Genomic DNA, 20,962 nt, shown 5'->3' with positions numbered 1-20,962 from the left:
CCTCATGGGGGACAGCACAACGGAGCCAGCCCACCCCTCACCCCACCCCTATTACAGCACAACTGATCAGGCGAGCTGACTTCTCACCTGATCAGTTGTGCTGTCTTCTGCCCCACCCCAAACCCACCAAACCCCAGCCCAGCCACACATCTCCATCACAGCTGATCAGGTGAGCATGCATATGTGTGTCAATATATGAGAGTGTGTTTGGACACACCTTCTCATTTAATGGTTTTCTTTATTTTCATGACTATTTACATTGTAGATTGTCACTGACAGAATCAAAACTATGAATGAAATTATGGAATTGTGTAGTAAACAAAAAGTGTGAAATAACTCCAAACATGTTTATATTATAGAGTCTTCAAAATAGTCACCCTTTGCTTTGATTACTGCTTTGCACACTCTTGGCATTCTCTCCATGAGCTTCATGAGGTCGTCACCTGAAATGGTTTTCCAACAGTCTTGAAGGAGTTCCCAGAGATGCTGAGCACTTGTTGGCCCTTTTGCCTTCACTCTGCGGTCCATCTCATCCCAAACCGTCTCGATTGGGTTTAGGTCAGGTGACTATGAAGGCCAGGCCATCTGGTGCAGCACTCCATCACTCTCCTTGTTGGTCACATAGTCCTTACACAGCCTGGAGGTGTGTTTGGGTTCATTGTGCTGTTGAAAAATTTATGATGATCCAACTAAACATGAACTGGTTCAGTGGGCCTTGAGTTTTGAATAAATCCCACAACAGTGTCACCAGCAAAGCACCTCCACACCTCCTCTGCAATGCTGCACGGTGGGAATCATTCATGTAGAGACCATCCATTTACCTTTTCTGCTTCGCACAAAGATAAAGATCTCAAATTTGGGCTCATCAGACCAAAGCACAGATTTCCTCTGGTCTAATGTCCACTCCTTGTGTTTCTTGACCCAAACAAATCTCCTCTGCTTGTTGCTTTTCCTTAGTCTTGGTTTCTTAGCAGCTATTTGACCATAAAAGCCTGATTCACACAGTCTGCTCTGCACAGTTGATGTAGAGATGTGTCTGCTACTGGAACTCTGTGTGGCATTTATCTGGGCTCTAATCTGAGTGGATGTTAACTTGCGATTTCTGAGGCCTGTGATTCAGATGAATTTATCCTCAGCAGCAGAGGTGACTCTTGGTCTTCCTTTCCTTGGGCGTCCTCATGTCAGCCAGTTTTGTTGGAACACTTGATGGTTTTTGCACATTGAAAGTTTTAGCAGTTTTATAGACTGACCTTCAGTTCTTAAAGTAATGATGGACTGTTGTTTCTCTTTACTTAGCTGATCAGTTCTTTCCATAATATGAATTCTAACAGTTGTCACATAGGACTGTCAGCTGGGTACCAACCTGACTGCTGCACAACACAACTGATGGTCCCAACCTCATTAAGAAGGCAAGAAATTGCACAAGTGAACAAGGCACACCTGTGACGTGAAAACCACTTCAGGTGGCGACATCATGAAGCTCAGTGAGAGAAGGCCAAGGGTTTGCAGCGCTGTCAACAAAGCAAAGGGCGGCTACTTTCAGGAATCTAAAATATAAAACATGTTTAGAGTTTTTATCAATCTTTTCTTTGCTGCTTAATTCCATATATCTTGCGTCATATATTTGATGTCTTTAGTTTGCATCTATAGTGTAGAAAGTAGTAAAAATAAAGACCTGCAGCTCTTTATTTTAGATTTTGTCTGAAACAAGAGATTGTTTTATCTCCGTCCTCTGACTGTCTTAGGATAAATTTCCCCGATTCGGATTGAATCGGCCGGCGACAGTGTGCTCAGATTGTTCTTGAATGTAGAGCTTGCAAGTATCTATTTAGCACTAAAAGGTTTTCGTCAGCTTAATTTAACTGACAGTACTTACCTGTAACTTGTGTTAGTGTCAGTTAGACAGTGATAAATAAAGAACAGTAATTTGAACTGATTACCCTTTAATGCTTTATAGCAGTTCAGTAACTTTCTGTTGGCACTTGCTTAATACAGCAGCAGTCTGGAAGAATCACACCCATCAGATTGACATGTGATAGCTACACGTTTGCTGACTGGTTTTTCCTCATGTCTGCAGGTATGTCCAGTACAGACAGTATTCCATACTTTATAGCAGTTCTGTAACATTCTGTTTGCACTTCCTTAATAGTTATAAATGCCATTAGGGATTGTAACATCTACTGTTTTTATTGAGTCATATATGTCCTCACTTACCACCTCTCCCACCCCCCAGGTTCCATCAACCCCCCTCCATACTCTCCCCGGGGGGGGGGACAGCACAATGGAGCCTGCCCCACCCCTCACCCCACCCCTACTTCAGAGCACAACTGATCAGGCAAGCTGACTTCTCACCTGATCAGTTGTGCTGTCTTCTGCCCCACCCCCAACCCACCAAACCCCACCCCGCCCCAGCCCCATATCTCAATCACAGCTGATCAGGTGAGAACTCAGCTCATACATCTTACATATTTCTCCAGATCTTTTTTTTTCCTTATGTCTTTGAGAAGTTGTGTCAATACCAAAGAATATTTCCTAATAACATTTTAATTTTAAAGGGTTTTAATGGGCTTTATTTTAACATTGTACAATGAAATCAAACACCACAAGAGGTTTTCCCAGTTGTAATTTCGCTTCTGAAACCAATCTGGCTTATCTTCTTTGATAACAGCAAGGATCACTTATTGAATATTTTCTCTTTTCATTGTGGGTTACCCCTGGAGTTATTGGACCGTCATTGGTCTAAGAGAAAGGCTGAAGTTATAGTAATTATATCATTATTTTTAAGGACATGTGCTTGTCTGTGATCCTGAGTTATGCACTATAATGCTAAAGGTTTTCACTCACCCGTCCAAATCGTTGAATTTAGGTGTTCCTATCACCTGCATGGCTGTAACTGTGGCATCCTCTAGCTTCCAGGATGTCACCTGTCCAACAAGTCCTAATTGTGAAATGTCCTTGCTTCTCAGTGTTCCACAGTCAACTGTTAGAGATGGTGTAACAAAGTTAAAGTGATTGTGTCCATGTTGCTGTCATTCCCACAGTGGTAGGCCACGTGACATCACAGAGTGCGGTCTATTTTCAGCCTGTATGAATCAGGACACCATCCTAGTGTTATGTTAAACAACCTGTTGGGTTCCTGTACTGAAGTGAACACCATCAGAGCTTAACAACTGTTAGGCACTTGTCCTCCCATCATATGTGAAGAAGGTGCAGGGAAGACAAGTCTTGGTGTCTCTAAGACCATGAGTGAAAACGTCTCTTGACTGTGCAGTTGGCATACAAACCAAATCTGGAAGTGTTAGATGCAGTCATCTACCTGCTGCAGAGAGCTTACTCTCGATGGATGGAAGCTTTAACATTCCATTCGTACATTTTCAGATTTTTAATTTACAAATTTTCACTTGTAAAGCAGATTTTTTTTTTTTAAATTTACTTATTATATATAATGTATTTTTCTGCACAGTCAAAGAAGCAGTTCAGGACACATTTCACTGTGTGTCGTACTTGTATGACTCTGCATGTGACAAACTAAGAATCTTGAATCTTCACCCTTCTCGAGCTTCTCGAGTGATGTTGCTATCACTTGGTATGGCTATCTGTCAAGCGCTTACTCATAGGGGGTGATCTCATTGTTGGAGCTTTTTCTGTTTTCTCTGTATTATTGTAGAGTCTTTAACTTACAGTATAAAGCACCTTGAGGCAACTGTTGTTGTGATTTGGCGCAGTACAAGTGAATTGAACTGTCCTTACTCTCTGCAGGTGGTTGCACCAAGCGCTTCACAGAAACAAAGAACTACTAACAGATAAGAAACAACAAGAGGAAACAAACAAGGAGTTAGAGAGAAACCTCCGAGAGAAACAAGAAGAAATCCAAGCCAAGCTCCACAACATGGCAAAGGAAAAAGAGGGGCTGCAAGTCAAGTTTGACCAAGCGCTTCAAGAAAACACAAAACTACTAGCAGAGAAGAAAAATCAGGGGGCAACACATAATGAAATGCAGGGTAAAATCGAAGCGCTGGTCAGCAAAAATAACCACCTGCAAGGACTGTATAACAAAGTCCCGTTCAAAAATAGTGAAATGCAAGAAGAGAAGCGACAACAAGAGAATAAAAATAAAGACATGCAGGCTACTGTTCAAGAACTGGAAAAAAGACATCAAAAGTTACTGGCCATCCATGACAGACCACAACAAACTAGCAACGACATGCGCGAGGAAAAGAAAGGTCAAGAAGAAAGATACACAGATCTGCAAGAAAAGTACAAAGAACTGCAAGAAAAATATGAAAAAAGCCAAGACAAAATTGAACTGGAGAAAAGCACTGAGAAACTTTTCCTTGACATTACAAACCTCACAGCACAGAACATCAAACTCCAAGAACTGCTTCAAAAAAAGAAGAAAAAGACTTTCTGGTTTTTCTGGAAGAAGGACTCTTCTTCAGCTGAGCCTGGTCAAGAGTAGCCCCATCTTAATCCAACAGGGGAAAATCATACAATAAATGTTGCAAATAAATTCACTGTTCTTTATGGTCTTATTTAATGGTAAAATTGTTTACAAACAGTAGTAGTGGTTCTTAGGAAAAGCTGAATAACTTAAACTGAGCTTTCTTTAACAAGACTTCCTGTATTAAGATGAGTCGGCAGCTTTCAGTTGGATAACAGGGACCAGTTTAAAAATAACTCACCTTAATTGGAAAATGAAACATAAGTAACCTCTCACTTTAATCATTTGTCATCACTTTCTAGTAGAATGAATGTATTAGCTTTGATTAAACCTTTTAAATGTGTGACAAATGAAAAAAGTACAAAACAGGGCAGGGGTCAGTCGGAGCTGCGTATATGTTGCTGCTTCTAAAAGCCTCACACATATATGTGGAATAATAGTGGAATTCATTCACAATCATTCTGTAGAGCATGGATCTTTGAAACACAGACTTTCACATGCAGAAGAGAACAGAGATGATTAAGAAAACCCCAAACACACAAAAAGGAAGAATCGTTCAAAGCAGGCATACCTTAACTTAAAATCTAATACTCACACATCCAACACAATATCAGTCTACACATGTCCCTCAGGAAATTCACTATAATGTAATGAAATAAAACAAACTTGATTCTATTATAAGATGGAGGGTTGTGTTGTTAGAATATTTTGGTTTTAGTGAAAGTTTAAACACATTTTCTTGGTTGTAGCTCATGATCCCCCTTTTTGGTTTTTAAATCATACTTTATGTCCCTTTTAGAGATAGCAGTCCATGTGTGTCTTTCCTTTACCCATTATTCAATAAAACGATAAAAACCTGCAAATGATTGATGACTGCCTATTCTCATTCTAATCGGATGAGCCCATGATGATGACTACTTAAACCCTGAGCCTTCCTTCCTCCAAAACAGACGAATTGTAAGTTTTCAAAAGAAAGAAAGAAAAGCCTTTCTTTATCTGTGACACTATAATTAGAACACATGACACGAGAGAATAGGATGCATGATGACTTTAACTACTTTATTACGTATCCGTAATATTTATTGACAGCTGTATACTTTCTTACCCTCTTTTGAACTGCTTGTTGACACAATTTTGTGGACTCATTGAACGTCCCCACACCAGACTCTCAGTACCTGCTTGACCTCATCAGACACAGACACTGGGGAGAGTCTGTGTTAATAGTGGATGTGTGAGTATCTTTAGCAGTACTTCTGTACAAATGATCAACTTTCAAATCTGTTTTAATCTCCATGATTTGGATGCCCACTGCTGCTCAGTGCTCATGTTTTTGTTGTTGCTTTTAGAGGTGAAGACTTCTGAAAACGTCCTTCAGGCCACAAATAAAGACTAAAACTACAACTGAAACTAACAGAAACTGAACTAAAATGAAACAAATAATTGTATTGTACAAATTTGAAATTGCAAAATGAAAACAACTCTGGACCATACTCTGCATATTTTGCCTTTTATAATCGATTTCCATGCATGTTTACATAACTGCATAACTGATTTAACAAATCAGTACATTTTCTTAAAACACTCAAATTACACACTTTTTATTTATTATGCATATTATGTTATAGTCAGAGCGTGTATGTTGAGTTGATGGCTATGCATGTCAAAGTAGGTTTTTAAAGGCGACACGTTCATGTATGTTGTACGCGAACAGTGGGCGGGGCTACCTATAGTGTAGCCAATCCCTTGTGTTTATTTTTTCATGGGCGTGTCATACAGTCAGTGCCAAGCAAACGAAGCCAACCAGAGTAAACAACTAAGTTAGCCTATCAGCTAGCTAGCAACTTCTGGTATGCCTTCGTTTCTTAAGAGATTGTATTATATAATTCAGCTTCATCAACAGTTTAAACGTATAAAAGTATGAACATGTAGTCGTCACCTCACAGCTGTGTGGATTTATTAAAACCTCGTTTTCCCCTGTTAAGAGTGTTAAATGTTGTATGTTCGATGTTTGGTTAGCATTTGCTAGCTGGCTCTGTTAACCAGCCTAACTTTCTATCATTGCTAATGGCTAAATGTTAGCCATTGAAGCCAAACACATAATAGGAGTTTATACGTTTTTGCTTTATTTGCCATTTTCATACTTTTTCTAGAAATGGCGTCGTTAACGGCGACAGAACCAGCGTTACACCCAGGTACAGCGCCAGCAGCAGAGTCCATAGTGCCTGCTTGTATGTTTGCACCGGACCGCGGGTGTGCCGAGGATCCGTCCGGCGGAGAGGGCTTTGAAGACGGCGAGGATACAAATGGAGAGCCCGCGGATCATTTAGACTTAAGTAGCAAGGTGGGCCTCATTGTTAATTGCGCGTTGAGTCGTTAAGTTTTAATACATTCCGACTGAGCAGATTGTTCATTGGTTTTCTATATTGTAACTGTGTGAATGAGTGCCACGTAGTATGCCATAGTAACTTTACAGGTGCCTGAAAGTTGTACACAGGGCATTTAATGCTCGCTGTGCATCCCAGAGAAAGTGACACGTACAGTATTTTGCACGGCATATCTAACTGCATCCAGCTGGCAGCATACTAGACATGTAACATAACTACTGTATATGCAAACTTTGCAGTTCTTTTTGTATTGTTGAATGGAGCATCCTAAATAGTCAGACTGAACCAAAACAAAACACCAAAAAAACTTTATTGTGTAAAATAGTTTTTATAAAATGCTGACTACTTGTTGCGGTAGTGACTTGCTGTATGTGCACTCACAGAAGACTTGTTTAACTGTGTTTGCCCTGTCTGACCTTTGCAAATCATCAGCTGTTATCTCATTTACTGTCTCTACCTTTCAGCTTGTCCTTGTGAGTCCAACAGGGGAACAATATGATTCATTACTGAGACATTTGAGGGAGCGGATAGATGAGGGCTGCGGAGAGACAATCTATGTGGTTGGGATGGGCTCAGGTAAGAGTTAGCAACTTCCAGTGAAATTCAGTAATGTATAGATTTTAAAATAGGATAATGTGGCAAGAAAACACATGCACACACAAAAGGCAGGAAAAAAGGATGACAGTGTTTGAGCAATAAAGGAATACAGAATTAAAACTTAATATGCAGTGTGTGTGTGTGTGTTGTTGTTTTTTTTTTTGTTTTTTTTAATAAAAGTCATTTTTTTTAAATTTAAAATAATCTATTAGCACTTGGAAACTGTATGTTGTTATTGAATGAAAGGAAATATTTATTTAGGGCTCAAGATCTGAGATTATCTAAGGCAAGAAAGCTGTGTTTTCAGTCATCTGGTGTGTGTGTATGTTCAGGATATCCCGTAGGTGGCACCAAAGACTTTTAGCAGGCATATTGTTTTTAGACTAGGCTGAAATCTGTAAAGCAAAGGAAAAAAAATGTACAGCTATATCGTGTCAGTGCCTGACTTCTAAAAAAAAATGTTAACTATTCAAAAACATAAATTCAAACATGTGGCTGTGGGGTATAACACATATTGTTTCATAGCCATAGTAATTGTTAGGGGAAAGTAGTTTTATTAGTATATTTCAGTCACTGTTGTGTTGTAGCTGTGTCATCACTTCTGGGCCTCCCAAACAGCTAATCCCATTTGTTTGCTGTTCATTCTAAAGCTCTACACACAAACGCAGCAGGCCTTTTTGTGCTATTTTTTTGACTGTTAAAGCAACTGTCTGACCCAGAGCACACATAAGAGCGTGTCACTTTATCCTCGGTCAGCACAGGCACTGTCAGTAGTGCAGTGGTACAGACAGAATATCAGCACCAATGGCTGTCTGACGAGTCAGACAAAAACTAACAGACTTTCTAATGTGACTGGCTGTTTTTTTTTTTGTTGTTGTTTGTTTGTTGTTGTTTTTTTTTCAGTCAATCACAGTGCATTTAGTGGAAGCTTTGTTGTTGTTGTTATTTATGTGTGCCAGTTCTAGCTGTAAAGCAACTGGCAGCAACCAATGGATTAATACATTTCTTTACCCATTAAGTGGATGAATACTGTGGGTTTCTTTAAAAATTTATAGTAATCTGCATATATACACCCTTTAGAAAATAAAGTCTACAATCCACCTTCTCTTAAAGTTGTCTGAAGCTGACTGCTTGTGATTCGCTCATTTTGAAAATTGCTCTGGTCTCAGTAATTGAAATGTTCTCGTCTCTCTACACCTACTCCCATCTTTCTTTTAAAAACCACCTGTTTTTCCCTCTTTCTTCTTCTGTGTGGTATTTGTCCTCCCAGTCACCACCCTCTCATATTACATGTTACTAACATTCCTGTATTGCCCGGTTAGCAGTGAAGATGCCAATTTTCCAAGGGTGTGGCTTCACATTACTCCTGAAATTGCTTTTTCTAAAAACATCCATTAAATTGGTCCCTCACTGTCCTGCATCAGAGTGACTCCTTCCTTTCTCATACGCTTCGTTTAGATGGAGGTGATTATGGTCTGGATGAAAAGGACATGGAGGCGTCGGTAGCCACCGTGCGGTCGCTGTGTGAACAGATTGAGGCTGACTTAATCATGCTGAGAGAAAGGACAGACGCTGGAGGAAAGATTCGGGACTACCTCATCCGTCGACGTGTGGGCGAGCAGGATTTCCTAGAAGTCAGGTAAAAAATATGAGGAGAGGTTCTGGGGTGTAGGCAAAAGAATCATTAGAAAATGTACCTGCATTGTTAACTTCTTAATGTGACTGTTGGGTTTGGCTATTATTGAATGCCAGGTTATATGAAAATATGAATCAAAAATATTCTGTTGCATAAATGAGTTTTGATGTATCACTGGGTTCAGAAAGCTACCGAAATGGCTGTTTGGCCAGCACTGCAGAAGAGGTTTATAGGCAGATTTAAAGCACAGGTTCCTGTGTAGTGATAGTTGTTTCCAGCGGTAGAAGAAGTATGCAATCAAACTAATGCACCTGTCTAACATTGCTCCGTTTTCTTTAAAACATGTGCAGAAACAGAATGTAAACCCAAAAACGGTGCATGCATCAAATGTAATCTTCTAAACCTTCTGCAGCCTTGCAGCTCGATTATCAGCTCACCACCAGCCCAGTGTTTCACAGTCAGCACTGGACAGTCACTGCAGCAGTTGTGTGAGCAGAGTTTTTCCTTTTGCAGCGTCCACAGAGGCTTACTTTGTGCATTCTTTCACCCTACCTTAGCACAGATAACCCTTGTGTCAGAATCACGTACTTGTCTGTGTCTCAGAGCAAGGCAGCAAAGAGGAGTCATTTTTTGATGGCAATCACTTTCTTCTGAACCTTCATAAAAGAGTTGTGTACTGTTGCATTAGACAGAACCAAGAATCAAAGGCCCAGCTGTGAGAATGCTGTGATGGTCTTTTATAGCCTTGCTCATGCAAGTTAACCCAATTTGAAAATGAATTGCACGCTGCACCTGTTTTATGCTGTACTTCGTATTGTTGATGTCTGCATCAATATTGTATAGCTTGGTCCCGTTTGTCCCTGTTTATACAACAGCAATAAACCAGAAAACAAATACGCTGGCCTGTTTGTGACAGGTGATGATTTATTATAGCACAGGCCCTTTTTGTACCTGATGTTGCTGCTGGGAGTATTTATTCACTTTTGGCATGTCTTTTCTTATTGTGCGTAATTTGGGTTTCATTTATGTTGGATTGAATTTAGAAAGTTGAAAATTATCTCGTCCTGAATTTGACTTAATTTACCCTTTATTTATTTTGTAGGTTGAGCCGAGGATACTTGTTTACTTCCAGTTTGTTATAATCAAATGCACAAGAACAGAAATGGACAACATCATTAGTGAAAAAGAAAAAAAAATATAGATGTAGGTCTTTAAAGCTTGAGCTGGATTTCTTTTTAGGCTCAATAAAATACCCGGCAGTCTCCCATCAGTTTTATTTTTAGAAATGAAGATTGAGAACCGTCATAGACTCAATGGGAGGGTTTAGAGGTGGTAGAAAGATTTGTAATGACTTGGCTGTAAAATTGCCCAAAGTGTTGGTGAGGGAGTCCACAAAGTCAGCCGCACGCCAGGCAGATCAGCTGAACTCAGTGCCAGGCCATGGAAGGCTCAGCTGACTGGCTCTCTCATATAGGGCTCACTGTTTTAAGCTCCTTTAGCCTCCACCACTTTAAAGGGTCCTGACTGAAGTAGCAGCTCTGCATTCCCCTGTACTGAAACTTGTGTTATTCACTCCTTTTCTGTTATCTTTTCTCCAGAGTGGCTGTTGTTGGAAATGTAGACGCTGGGAAGAGCACCCTGCTGGGAGTGTTAACCCATGGTGAGCTGGATAATGGCAGAGGTTTCGCTCGTCAGAAGCTCTTCAGGCACAAACATGAGATGGAGAGTGGGAGGACCAGCAGTGTGGGCAACGATATCCTGGGCTTTGATCAGGAAGGACAGGTGAGCTACTGTCAGTTGTGAATGGGCAAAATCACTGGAGAAATTCATTTCTGTAGTGACTTTTCCTTATTTTTTATATTTATTTAAAAGTTTTTGAGTACCAAATATCAAAAAAACAGTGCTCAGTGAAAGACACTATTCAGATGGTAATTTTTCTTGTTAGCTTTATGGATTTATGTGAAATTATAATTGCGAAAGGTTTGCTCACATTTAGTTAACAGCATATATTTTTCTTGCAGGAACATTTTTAAGCTTTCTTACAAAGTTTCTTCCTACTGTTTTTTCTCACATCCATTATAAGTAAGTTTTCTTTTCTGTCTGCTCGCTTCTTTAGGTGGTAAACAAGCCAGACAGCCACGGCGGGGGTTTAGACTGGACCAAGATCTGTGAGAAATCCTCCAAAGTCATCACCTTTATTGACTTAGCTGGGCACGAGAAGTACCTGAAGACCACAGTCTTTGGCATGACGGGACACCTGCCTGATTTCTGCATGCTCATGGTGAGAGAGAATGAAAGTTTATATTTAACTATTTCCTGGCAAATCCTTTGTTACTTTTTTCCCTTTTTCTGGCCTCACATATTTAACCAATCATCTCTGTGTTTCTTGTCTCTCCATTTAGGTTGGGAGCAATGCTGGCATTGTTGGCATGACCAAAGAGCACCTGGGTCTAGCGCTGGCCCTAAACGTACCTGTGTTTGTTGTGGTTACCAAGATAGACATGTGCCCAGCTAACATCCTGCAAGGTAAAGAGACTTTCTCCAGCACAGCTGTATAACTGCTCTGTTCTACATCTTTAGGTCCCAGTTTCTTAACTTCATGCTCAGAGTGAGAGGTTTTGCAAATTCAGCATAATCTCCATTCCCACAGCAATGTTTACAGGAACACAGCCATACCAAAGACCACCATTGTGTTGTTAAAGGCAGTAAATACTTTCATGCTATACACTTCATGGCTCTGCTTTAATGATGTTAAGGTAGGAAACTGGGCTCGAACTCTTAAAAAGCCTCTTTGGGAAGAAAATGAATAATATAAAGTAAATCGCTAGAAGGCTTTTAAAGTGAAGCAAACTGAGAAGTTTACAAAAACAATAAACCACTGGAAGAGCAAATAAAGGAAGTGATGGTAATTAAGAAATAATAAAACATGATTAAATATGCTTTTAAAGCAAAAGTAAGGAGTCTTTTTTCCACTTAAAGCTTACTACTTTCTCCAGTTTCCATCTCTTTAAATATGTCATTTATTTTCACTCTCAAGTTGTGTTGTTCAGATTTTGTCATGAGTGTTGTTTTTGGGTTTAAGAAACTCAGGTTTGCTTGTGTTTGTCTGCAGAGACACTAAAATTATTACAGAGGTTATTAAAGTCACCAGGCTGCAGGAAAATCCCGGTGTTGGTGCAGAACAAGGACGACGTCATTGTCACAGCCTCTAACTTCAGCTCTGAGAGGTAAGACCAAAGAACAGGTGGGACGATGAGCGTGACTCTGCAGAGAAATAATAACAGAATGGATGACAGTTGATTGACAGCATACTCATACAGTTAGAAATAATGTTTGATCCTTAAAATGTTCCTGCAGAATTAGGATTTTTGAAAAAAATTTAATGAAAGTAAGTAAAAAAACACTTACAGAGAACAGGATATCATATGTGCACTCTCCAATATGCCAAATAAAACTGACTATATCAGCTTGACCCTTAATTTTACTTAATCATACGGTTTCCTGCCAAAAATAAAAGCGTATACATTTTGTCTGTGGGGGCATTGCTGGATGAGTCCTCTTCAGCATTATAACTGTAACTCATATTATCCCAGTGCTTTCACACATAGCTTTGTTCACATGGCTCATCTTGATTCTGTTTTCAAATCGGAACCAATCAGAACACTGGTTTCTGTTTTTTGATTGACCTCTGGTGTGTGTGTATTTATACCAACGCCTGGGTGGTGCATTTTTATTTTAGGTTTATAAGTCAGGTGGGTATGCTGTTAAACAGCTTTCCCTTGCCTCTTTAATTTTTTCCTAAGATTTAATGTGAGGTCTTGTGTCTCTTTGTGTAAATATTCATGTGCTGGTTTATCAGTCCCTTTAAGGAATCTGCCATCCAGCCCAGTGGGAGGTCAGATGGGTTGTTCAAATAGCAGCATCCCTGAGACGGGAGGCTTTAAAGTCTTGCTTAAGCCCATTTAGGCAAAGTAGATGCTTCCCGACTCTGACTTGAAGTTCCATGTTGTAATTATGTATAAGCCTTTGACGCTAAATGTTTTGCTTTGTAATTGCAACGTTGGTTAAAGAGAATAGAGGATAGTTTTTTGATCATCTCTCTTCTTTTCTCTCTCCTTCTCTCCAGGATGTGTCCAATATTCCAGATCTCAAATGTGACGGGGGAGAACATGGACTTGCTGAAGATGTTCTTGAACCTCCTTTCCTCTCGGACCACCTTTAGCAATGATGAGCCTGCAGAGTTCCAAATAGACGACACATACTCCGTACCTGTAAGAAATAGATCACACACTCAATTATACAGTCATGGATGTTCATTTCTGTACAGTTAGTGTTTAAGTGCATGAAAAAGTATGCTAACAAGGGCAACTAGATCAAAGACATTGTAGATAGAAGTAGATTTATTAATGATCTATGTCAGTACAGTGCCTTTTTCTAGGGTTAAAAACTCAAATATGCAATAACAAATTTGAAACCGAAAAGTGTGGACAAAGTTGTTGTTAATGGTGATTTAATGGTAGTCTTATTTTGAACATGATGTGGCTGTGATAGTTGCTTCTAGGAGTCTTACATTTTTTGAGTGCCAGTGGGAGATCTTATCAGAAAGAGTGTATCATTGAGGCATGTAGAAGGGCCAAAACTGGGAGCAAAAAGAGTTGGATTTCTTCCTGTAGTTCCTGCATGTTTTTATGAGTCCTCAGCCCCAATGTTAAGAGCCACGCCCTGCATCGCCCTGTTTAGTTTCTTTCTGATCAAGCTTTTATTTGCATTTTATCCTTCAGTCCCACCTTTTCAGCCCTGATGTGTTTCTACTCTGTACACTCTTTTTTTTACTTTCTTCTCTTTCCCCTCAACTCTCCCGAGCCAGAAGGCTGCTCCTCCCTGACCCTAGTTCTGCCAAAGGTCACTTCTGTTAAAATGGAGTTCTCCTTCCCACTGTTGCCAAGCGTTTGCTCATAGGAAGCAATTAGATTGCTGAGGGTTTTTTTTCTTTAATGCATAATTTAGACTTCTGCGGTGAATGTTGTTAATTACTTGTGGTCATCTCCTACAGTGGCTTGCAAAAGTATTCGGCCCCCTTGAACTTTTCCACATTTCGTCACATTACAGCCACAAACATGAATCAATTTTATTGGAATTCCAGGTGAAAGACCAATACAAAGTGGTGTACACGTGAGAAGTGGAACGAAAATCATACATGATTCCAAACATTTTTTACAAATAAATAACTGCAAAGTGGGGTGTGCGTAATTATTCAGCCCCCTGAATCAATACTTTGTAGAACCACCTTTTGCTGCAATTATAGCTGCCAGTCTTTTAGGGTACGTCTCTACCAGCTTTGCACATCTACAGACTGAAATCTTTGCCCATTCTTCTTTGCAAAACAGCTCCAGCTCAGTCAGATTAGATGGACAGCGTTTTCAGTTTCAGTGTGGCACAGTAGCAGTCAATTTGATAAATACACAGACTGGTGAAGGTTTGATAGTAAATAATGTTCTCTGTTCTTCTGTGCTTTCTAGAGTACATTTGTAATACATAGATTTCAGATTCATATGACAGACATGTTTGTAATAAAGCAGCACGTCTCTGAGTATACTGCACTCCACATTAGCCGCCCCAACCTCCAAGACTTCACACAGTCCTAGTATCTAACAGAAGAGTCCAAAACTATCAGTTCTCTTTCATCTGCCTCTCATAGACCTGAAGTGCCACAGTGAAAGAGATTGCTGAAATCTGTGCTCAGACTGTAATACTACGCTGCACGCTGATTACTCACTCCCTCATCATGTACAAGTGTTTTAAAACCTTTAATTTGTGCTGTTCTTGTTAGATTGAGTTGGTCATCAGTGAAATAACTGCATCTTACTCATAAATTTGCTTATTGTTTTGCATAAATGTGTGCAAAACGTTCCACTAATTGTTCCCACTTATTAAATCCGGTGCTTAATGAATAAGTTTAGGCCTGAAGGGAGGAAATAGCAGCTCTGCTATTGAAGGTTACTACTAGTGCAAACTCTCATGTGTCTTTCAGCCGCAGTAACATGTCATAACCCTGCGTGTGTTTGTGTGTCTGCGCCTGCATGTGCCTGTCACAGCAGTCACACCGACACTGGTTTGATCTGCACAGTAAGACTCACTGCCCTGAACAGCAGGGCTCACTATAAGAACAGGAACAAGGACATTCTGCACATTTTCACACCACTTTTACAGTAAAGCAGGCAGTTGACATATTGGTGAAAACAGAGTGCACTGATTAGTACTGTATAGGAATCTGAAGAGATCATCTTGGATGCAGTAAAACTGAAGTTCCTGTTTCTATTTACTCTGATGTAAGAGATTTGGTTATAGATAACAAGAGCACCAAAGGAAAGGAAGCACCTGAGATCGACTGTGACCTTATTTTGACTTTTACGTGTCGTTTGCAGGGTGTGGGCACAGTAGTTTCAGGCACTACGTTACGTGGATTGATACGACTCAATGACACGCTCCTCTTAGGCCCAGACCCCCTTGGCATTTTCATCCCCATCGCAGTTAAATCCATCCACCGCAAGAGGATGCCCGTCAGAGAGGTTCGCGGTGGACAGACCGCGTCCTTCGCCCTCAAAAAGGTCTGTGTGGAAACAATTTAGTTGAACCACAGCCATCATGACATATTTGAATTCTTTTTACATATCAGTGCAAAAGACAGCATAAAAATAGCTCAAAGATGACTTGGCAAGAAGTTTTGAAAACTTCTCAAGAGGATAATTATTCAGAAACTTTGAGATGTTATATGCATATGAATTAGTTTCCTAACTTTAGAATCAGTTTTGTAATACATGCAAATCCCAAAGAGTGAAAGCAGGTAGTGTTCTGGCTCTAATTCAGTTTTGTCTTAACCAATCCCCCAGCTTCATTTCTTTTTCCTTTGTTCCTGCTGCTTTTTTCCCCCCTCCTGTCTTCTCAGATCAAACGATCATCTATAAGGAAAGGAATGGTGATGGTTTCCCCCAAGCTGATCCCACAGGCCACCTGGGAGTTTGAAGCTGAGATTTTGGTGCTTCACCATCCGACCACGATATCCCCGAGATACCAGGCCATGGGTTAGTAAATACAGACACTCACAAGTTTAAATAGCACCGATGGGCATCTGTGTGTCTTAAACTCCCTTTTCTAAAAGGGGCAAATCGGTAACTGTGCCACTCTCCCTCTATATCATTAGTCCACTGTGGCAGCATTAGGCAGACAGCCACAATCCTGTCAATGAACAAAGACTGTCTGAGGACTGGGGACAAAGCCACGGTCCACTTTCGCTTCATCAAGACCCCCGAATACCTGCACTGTGACCAGAAGCTAGTGTTCAGGGAAGGACGTACCAAAGCTGTAGGCACCATTACAAAGGTACTGGGGCTTGTGCTTACCTCTCTGGTTCAGTGTAAACTCTTTAATTATCCTGTAATTAATATTATGTGAACACTGGTGTAACAAACACAAGGTTGTGTTTGCAATTTCAGCTTCTCCACTCAGTGAACACCCAGGCAGCTAAGGCCCAGCAGTCCAAATCTCTGGCCAGCAAAAAGAGTTCTAAAGAGGGCACAACCGCTAATGAGGACAGTGGATCAGCAGCACGGCCACCCAGTCCTACCACAGCGCAGCTACCGGTGAGTAAAACAGTGCTTGGGGAATCCTTATGAGTGCATGTTTTACAAAAAACATAAGAAGTGACAAATTTCAGCGGTTTTTTTTTTTGTGTGTGTGTCAAACAGTTAATTTTCCGGTGCTGAACTTTTGTTTTCCTTTCTGGGCACTAACACTGTCTTTATGCACTTATGACATTTGTCCTTGTGGTCGATCCTGTAATCCACCCTCTGAACACTGAGGTTTTATCTGGAGCAGCAGAAATTCTGTTTTGGGTGCTTGCTTGAATTTTTCAGCCACAGGCTTCCTGTTGGTCACAGTGACTGTCACTGACTCCCTCTCTGTGGCTGTAGTTACTCCACCCTTCAGTTCTTGCCAACCAATTACTGTTGGTTGACTCAAAAGTTATCACTGCTAGTGGATTAGTGTGGTAATGTCAACACAGACATTAGATTTTCTATTATAGTCAACCTCGTGTTTGAAGACATCTTCTCTCTGCTCTTCACAGTGCTTAAATCTGCTACTTAATGTCTACAACTTTCACATTATTGTTCCAAATTACTTTGACTTTCAATCATTTTATTGCCAACTTGCTCTCCTACACTGCCCATCACCCTGCCTTCATCGCCACATGTACCTACACTCACCCCCTCCTCTGCCCTCTGATCCTCACCCCTCCTCACTGCTGTCTTCGCTCTGCATTCCCGATCCTTCAGTTTTAACACTTTACTCTCTCGCTGTTATCTCTCTCTCTCTCCTCCCTCCCTGTCTTGGCATGCTGCGTCAGACAGTGGCAGAGGAGGAGGCTCTGTGTCACGATGGCAACAAAGAAAACAAGGTAAAGTTCCTGCAGACTGTGGGAGTGATGATGACGTTTCCTTAAGTTTGGTTGTTCTGTTGTCCCCCCCCCTCCCAGGTTCTAAGCAGATAGGTTTTTTTTTTGGCATGCATACTCTGCTTTAGTGCAGTTCTGCTTTATATTCACAAAATTTACTCAGTCACACCAGGAAGCTGCTGTACTGCAAGTAGCAAGTGTTTACTTACTGAACTGGACCCAAGTGGGATTAAAAGCTGTGGAGGTGCTAGAGGAAGAAAAATGAGCTTTTTCCCTAATTGTTCTTCTATTTTTAACTACACTCATTCTGAATTCTCCCCGGTGAATGTACCAATTAGAAAAACACGACTTGTTTCTGTTAGCTTTTTAAATATTACTTATAATTTTATTTTGTCAGACAGAACATTTGTGCAGTTACAGGGTTTCCTGTGACCCCGTCTAAAATGAAGTAATTGCACTTGTGTTAAACAAAAAAAGGGAAAAAAGGGCCTGCATTTGTAAGGTGTTTACCTCATCCACTAAAATATCCTGGGCTAAACTCTGAACTGTTCACTTTCCTTTTTCTTTTTGTTTGTTCCCCTCAGAGAACCTCTAACCTCGTATTTACCTTCTTAACCTTTTTAAAGGAGTTCCTGTTGCTCTTAAGTGCATCAACTGTTTTGGATCAACAAGCTTTACCTGCCGCCTGTGCTTTATTTCAAACCTGATTTCACCTAACAGCTGGCTCACAGTGCTGTCTGTCTGTCCACAGCTCAAGTCAGGAGGCGGGGGACGCAGGAGAGGTGGTCAGAGACATCGAGGGAAAGGCGTGAACGCCACGACGCACTCTACAGCAGTGCCCGCAGGAGCAGCGGGCACAGCCTAAAAGCACAAGCATAGGTTTCTTCACAGCCCATCATCATCATCATCATCATCATCATCTCTTCACAGAGAGGAGGGAGAGTGACTGTGTGGGCCTCTTGCAGGTGTGCAAACACTGGCCACGTTTCTTTCATGTAAAAACAAATAAATAATTAGTGAACAGTTTGAGTCAAGAGAGTGACATATTTATCAAAAATGATAGATTTTTTTTCTTGTTTGCTGATGAAGGTGATAGTTCTTTTTTTTTAATTAGTTTTTCCAGGAGGTGTTTATCTCGTTTGTTTTTTCCCAGCTTCTAGCAGATGGATCAGTCACTCTCTCTGCTCTCTCTCCTGCCTCTGTTTTTTGTTTCCCCCCATCGGTCAGCCTGCTTTTTCCTTATTCTACATTTCCTTGTGTTCTGTCATTAATGGGACTTTCAGAAGGCACCAGACTTGGAGTCTGCTAACATTGGTCAGTGAAGGAGGATGTGTTCAGTAGTTGAAAATTGTTTTTTTTTTTTAAACTCCTGCTTACTGAAGCCAGCAGTATAAATGTGTATTTGGGATCCATTGAGCTGAAAGGGATTTGATAGTAAGCGGTCGGCTGTAGCTGCTGCTGTTAGTTTAAGCTGACCACTGGTTTTGGGGTTCGGCTACAAACTGTTCTCTGGAAACCTACTGATGATGTAAACTCTGTGGTTGTTACCCTGAGACTAGTTATGAATGCATCACTTATAATGAAACATCGGCTTGTACACAAAGTGCTCATGTAGCCGATGTTTAAACCTGTTATAGAAGAAAATCTTTGACTTTTTCTAAGAGTCCGTGTTTCAGTTTTTCTAGTTTTTCATGAAGCCAAAAGAGAACATTTCTGAATCATCCTTTTCTAACGTTGGAGTGTTGAGTGGCAAAGTGGCGTTTGTTATGGTGTAACATACTTAAAGTGCTTTTTGAACTTAAAAAGCAAAGCAGGCAGAGGACCTTTAGCACAGTTCCACTTTGATCCAGTATATTAAATGAAAAATCCAAAAGCTGATAAGTCTTGTGCACAAAAACATCCATCAGGTATTTTACTGATTTAATTATAAAAAAACAAACTCTAATGATGTCAAAGCCTACACAGAACATGTTTCAGTAACTGAAGTTTTGCTGCACATTTTGTGTTTGTTCTTCATTTAATTGAGAATTTTCATATGAAGTCCAAATCAGGTGCAAAGCTTCACAAGCAAACGTGGACAATCACCAGAGTTGAGATATTTTGTGGTACACGTGTGCAGTTATATGATGCAAGTCATGTTGCATCCTGCCTTAACCTGACGTGTACCCCTAATGACATCAAGCTAAAGGAAGCATCAGTAAACTACACCCTTTTTTGCCACAGATGTTTTCCACTGGTTTTTTATAAAAGTGGTTTCTCTACCAGTTGTCTTTATATTGGGAAGGTGACCGTGTTAGCAGTTGTCACAGTTTTGCAGCCCTCTGTTTCTTCTTTGGGGGGCACAGATCTCCCCTCACATTCGTTTTAACTTGATGTTGATCAGTCTGGTCCGACAGTCCTTGAACTACCAGCTTTATACGTCTCATAAGCACAATGAACTAAGACAGCATTACTCCCCTTCTCCCCCTTTAGATTTTACCAACAGTGCGTCGATGTTTATCTGAAGAGACTGTTTGTGTGTACATTTGTTACATTTTTGGACAGTGACACATTTTTGTTAGTTGTGGTTACGCTTTGTTTCAACACCATGACTGCAGCTGTCTTCATAGGTCTTTCTGCTTTCATATCTGATTCAGGTGATTGATTTAGACACTCCAGAATATTGTACCTTTTTACCTTTAAATGCAGGTTATGTGTTCAGCCAAAGTTCTCTTTGTAAAAAAGAGAATCACCTTAGTAACATTTTAAATCTGGATCACCAAACTAAAGGTGTAAATCATCTGTTGACATCCAGGCAGATGTTCCTACAATAGATTTATTTTGTTCTTTTCAACCACATGTTGTGCCATCTACATCAGATGCCATACTTAAAATCATCTCCAGATCTTCGACAGGCTGCATTAATGAAAACGACAGGCCATGAGTGAATTGTTCAGTCACATTTCAAGCTTTGAAGTTAAAGGTGAGAGCCTTCATGTTGTTAACATCTTAACTGTTGCGGTGGCGCGTGGAGGCCGAACGGTGGGAGAAGTGTCACTGTCCAAAAATCTGTATGTGAGACGCAAGTTGTACATGCCATTTAAATTAAGTGGTGCCAGTTTATGTTCTAAATCCTTTTAAATAAAGATGTTATTTTAAAAAATGTGTTTTAATATTGAATCATTTAAAAATAATGCCTTCAAGAACAAGTTTAGGACTCTTTGGTGAAATTCAGAATTATATTTTATACTTTGGAAGCTCAGAGGTGCTCCGTCCAGAGTGTACCTTGCCTGTTACCTTTACCTGACAGGCTCCAGCCCCCCCATGACCCTGAGCTGGAGAAGCGGCTGGATTTTTGGCTTCTATTACACAACCGTAAAGTTTTGTGATGATTTTGGTTAAAAATCTTACTCTGCTGACAAAACGGATAAAAACCTCAGGGGATGAACCAGTGCTGTATCTACACACAGTGT

At 40.4% G+C, this 20,962-nt stretch overlaps 1 protein-coding gene and 1 long non-coding RNA gene across 3 annotated transcripts; both read left to right on the top strand.

Annotated features, from left to right (window-relative positions):
- The first annotated feature begins 76 nt into the window (after positions 1-76).
- On the top strand, positions 77-5,294 carry LOC120440703. Its single transcript, XR_005613467.1, has 4 exons — positions 77-169; positions 1,996-2,077; positions 2,234-2,439; positions 3,760-5,294. It is a non-coding gene; the product is annotated as an uncharacterized LOC120440703 (long non-coding RNA).
- Positions 5,295-6,208: 914 nt separating this feature from the next.
- gtpbp1l (GTP binding protein 1, like) lies at positions 6,209-20,652 on the top strand. 2 transcript variants are annotated; one of them, XM_031736064.2, is made up of 14 exons: positions 6,209-6,288; positions 6,592-6,782; positions 7,290-7,401; positions 8,881-9,061; positions 10,657-10,840; positions 11,175-11,339; positions 11,461-11,584; positions 12,171-12,285; positions 13,185-13,329; positions 15,484-15,666; positions 16,005-16,140; positions 16,260-16,438; positions 16,552-16,698; positions 18,262-20,652. In XM_031736064.2, the coding sequence occupies exons 2-14, from the start codon at positions 6,594-6,596 to the stop codon at positions 18,373-18,375; spliced, it is 1,974 nt and encodes a 657-aa protein (XP_031591924.1). In that variant the 5' UTR covers positions 6,209-6,288; positions 6,592-6,593; the 3' UTR covers positions 18,376-20,652. The 2 variants fall into 2 exon arrangements, with proteins under 2 accessions (XP_031591924.1, XP_039469685.1); XM_039613751.1 differs by lacking the exon at positions 6,209-6,288 and having other exon boundaries at positions 6,321-6,782.
- The last annotated feature ends 310 nt before the right edge of the window (positions 20,653-20,962 follow it).

This window comes from Oreochromis aureus, linkage group 6 (assembly GCF_013358895.1).
Source record: "Oreochromis aureus strain Israel breed Guangdong linkage group 6, ZZ_aureus, whole genome shotgun sequence".
NCBI lineage: Eukaryota > Metazoa > Chordata > Actinopteri > Cichliformes > Cichlidae > Oreochromis > Oreochromis aureus.
The sequence above is the reverse complement of the archived record's forward strand: the minus strand, read 5'-3'. Positions and strand labels throughout refer to the sequence as shown.

Bases quoted from the DNA above. Each gene is read 5' to 3' on its own strand.
- gtpbp1l (XM_031736064.2), top strand. From the start codon at position 6,594: ATGGCGTCGTTAACGGCGACAGAACCAGCGTTACACCCAGGTACAGCG. The intron at 6,783-7,289 runs GTGGGCCTCATT...TCTACCTTTCAG, and splicing joins ATTTAGACTTAAGTAGCAAG to CTTGTCCTTGTGAGTCCAAC. The intron at 15,667-16,004 runs GTCTGTGTGGAA...CTGTCTTCTCAG, and splicing joins CGTCCTTCGCCCTCAAAAAG to ATCAAACGATCATCTATAAG.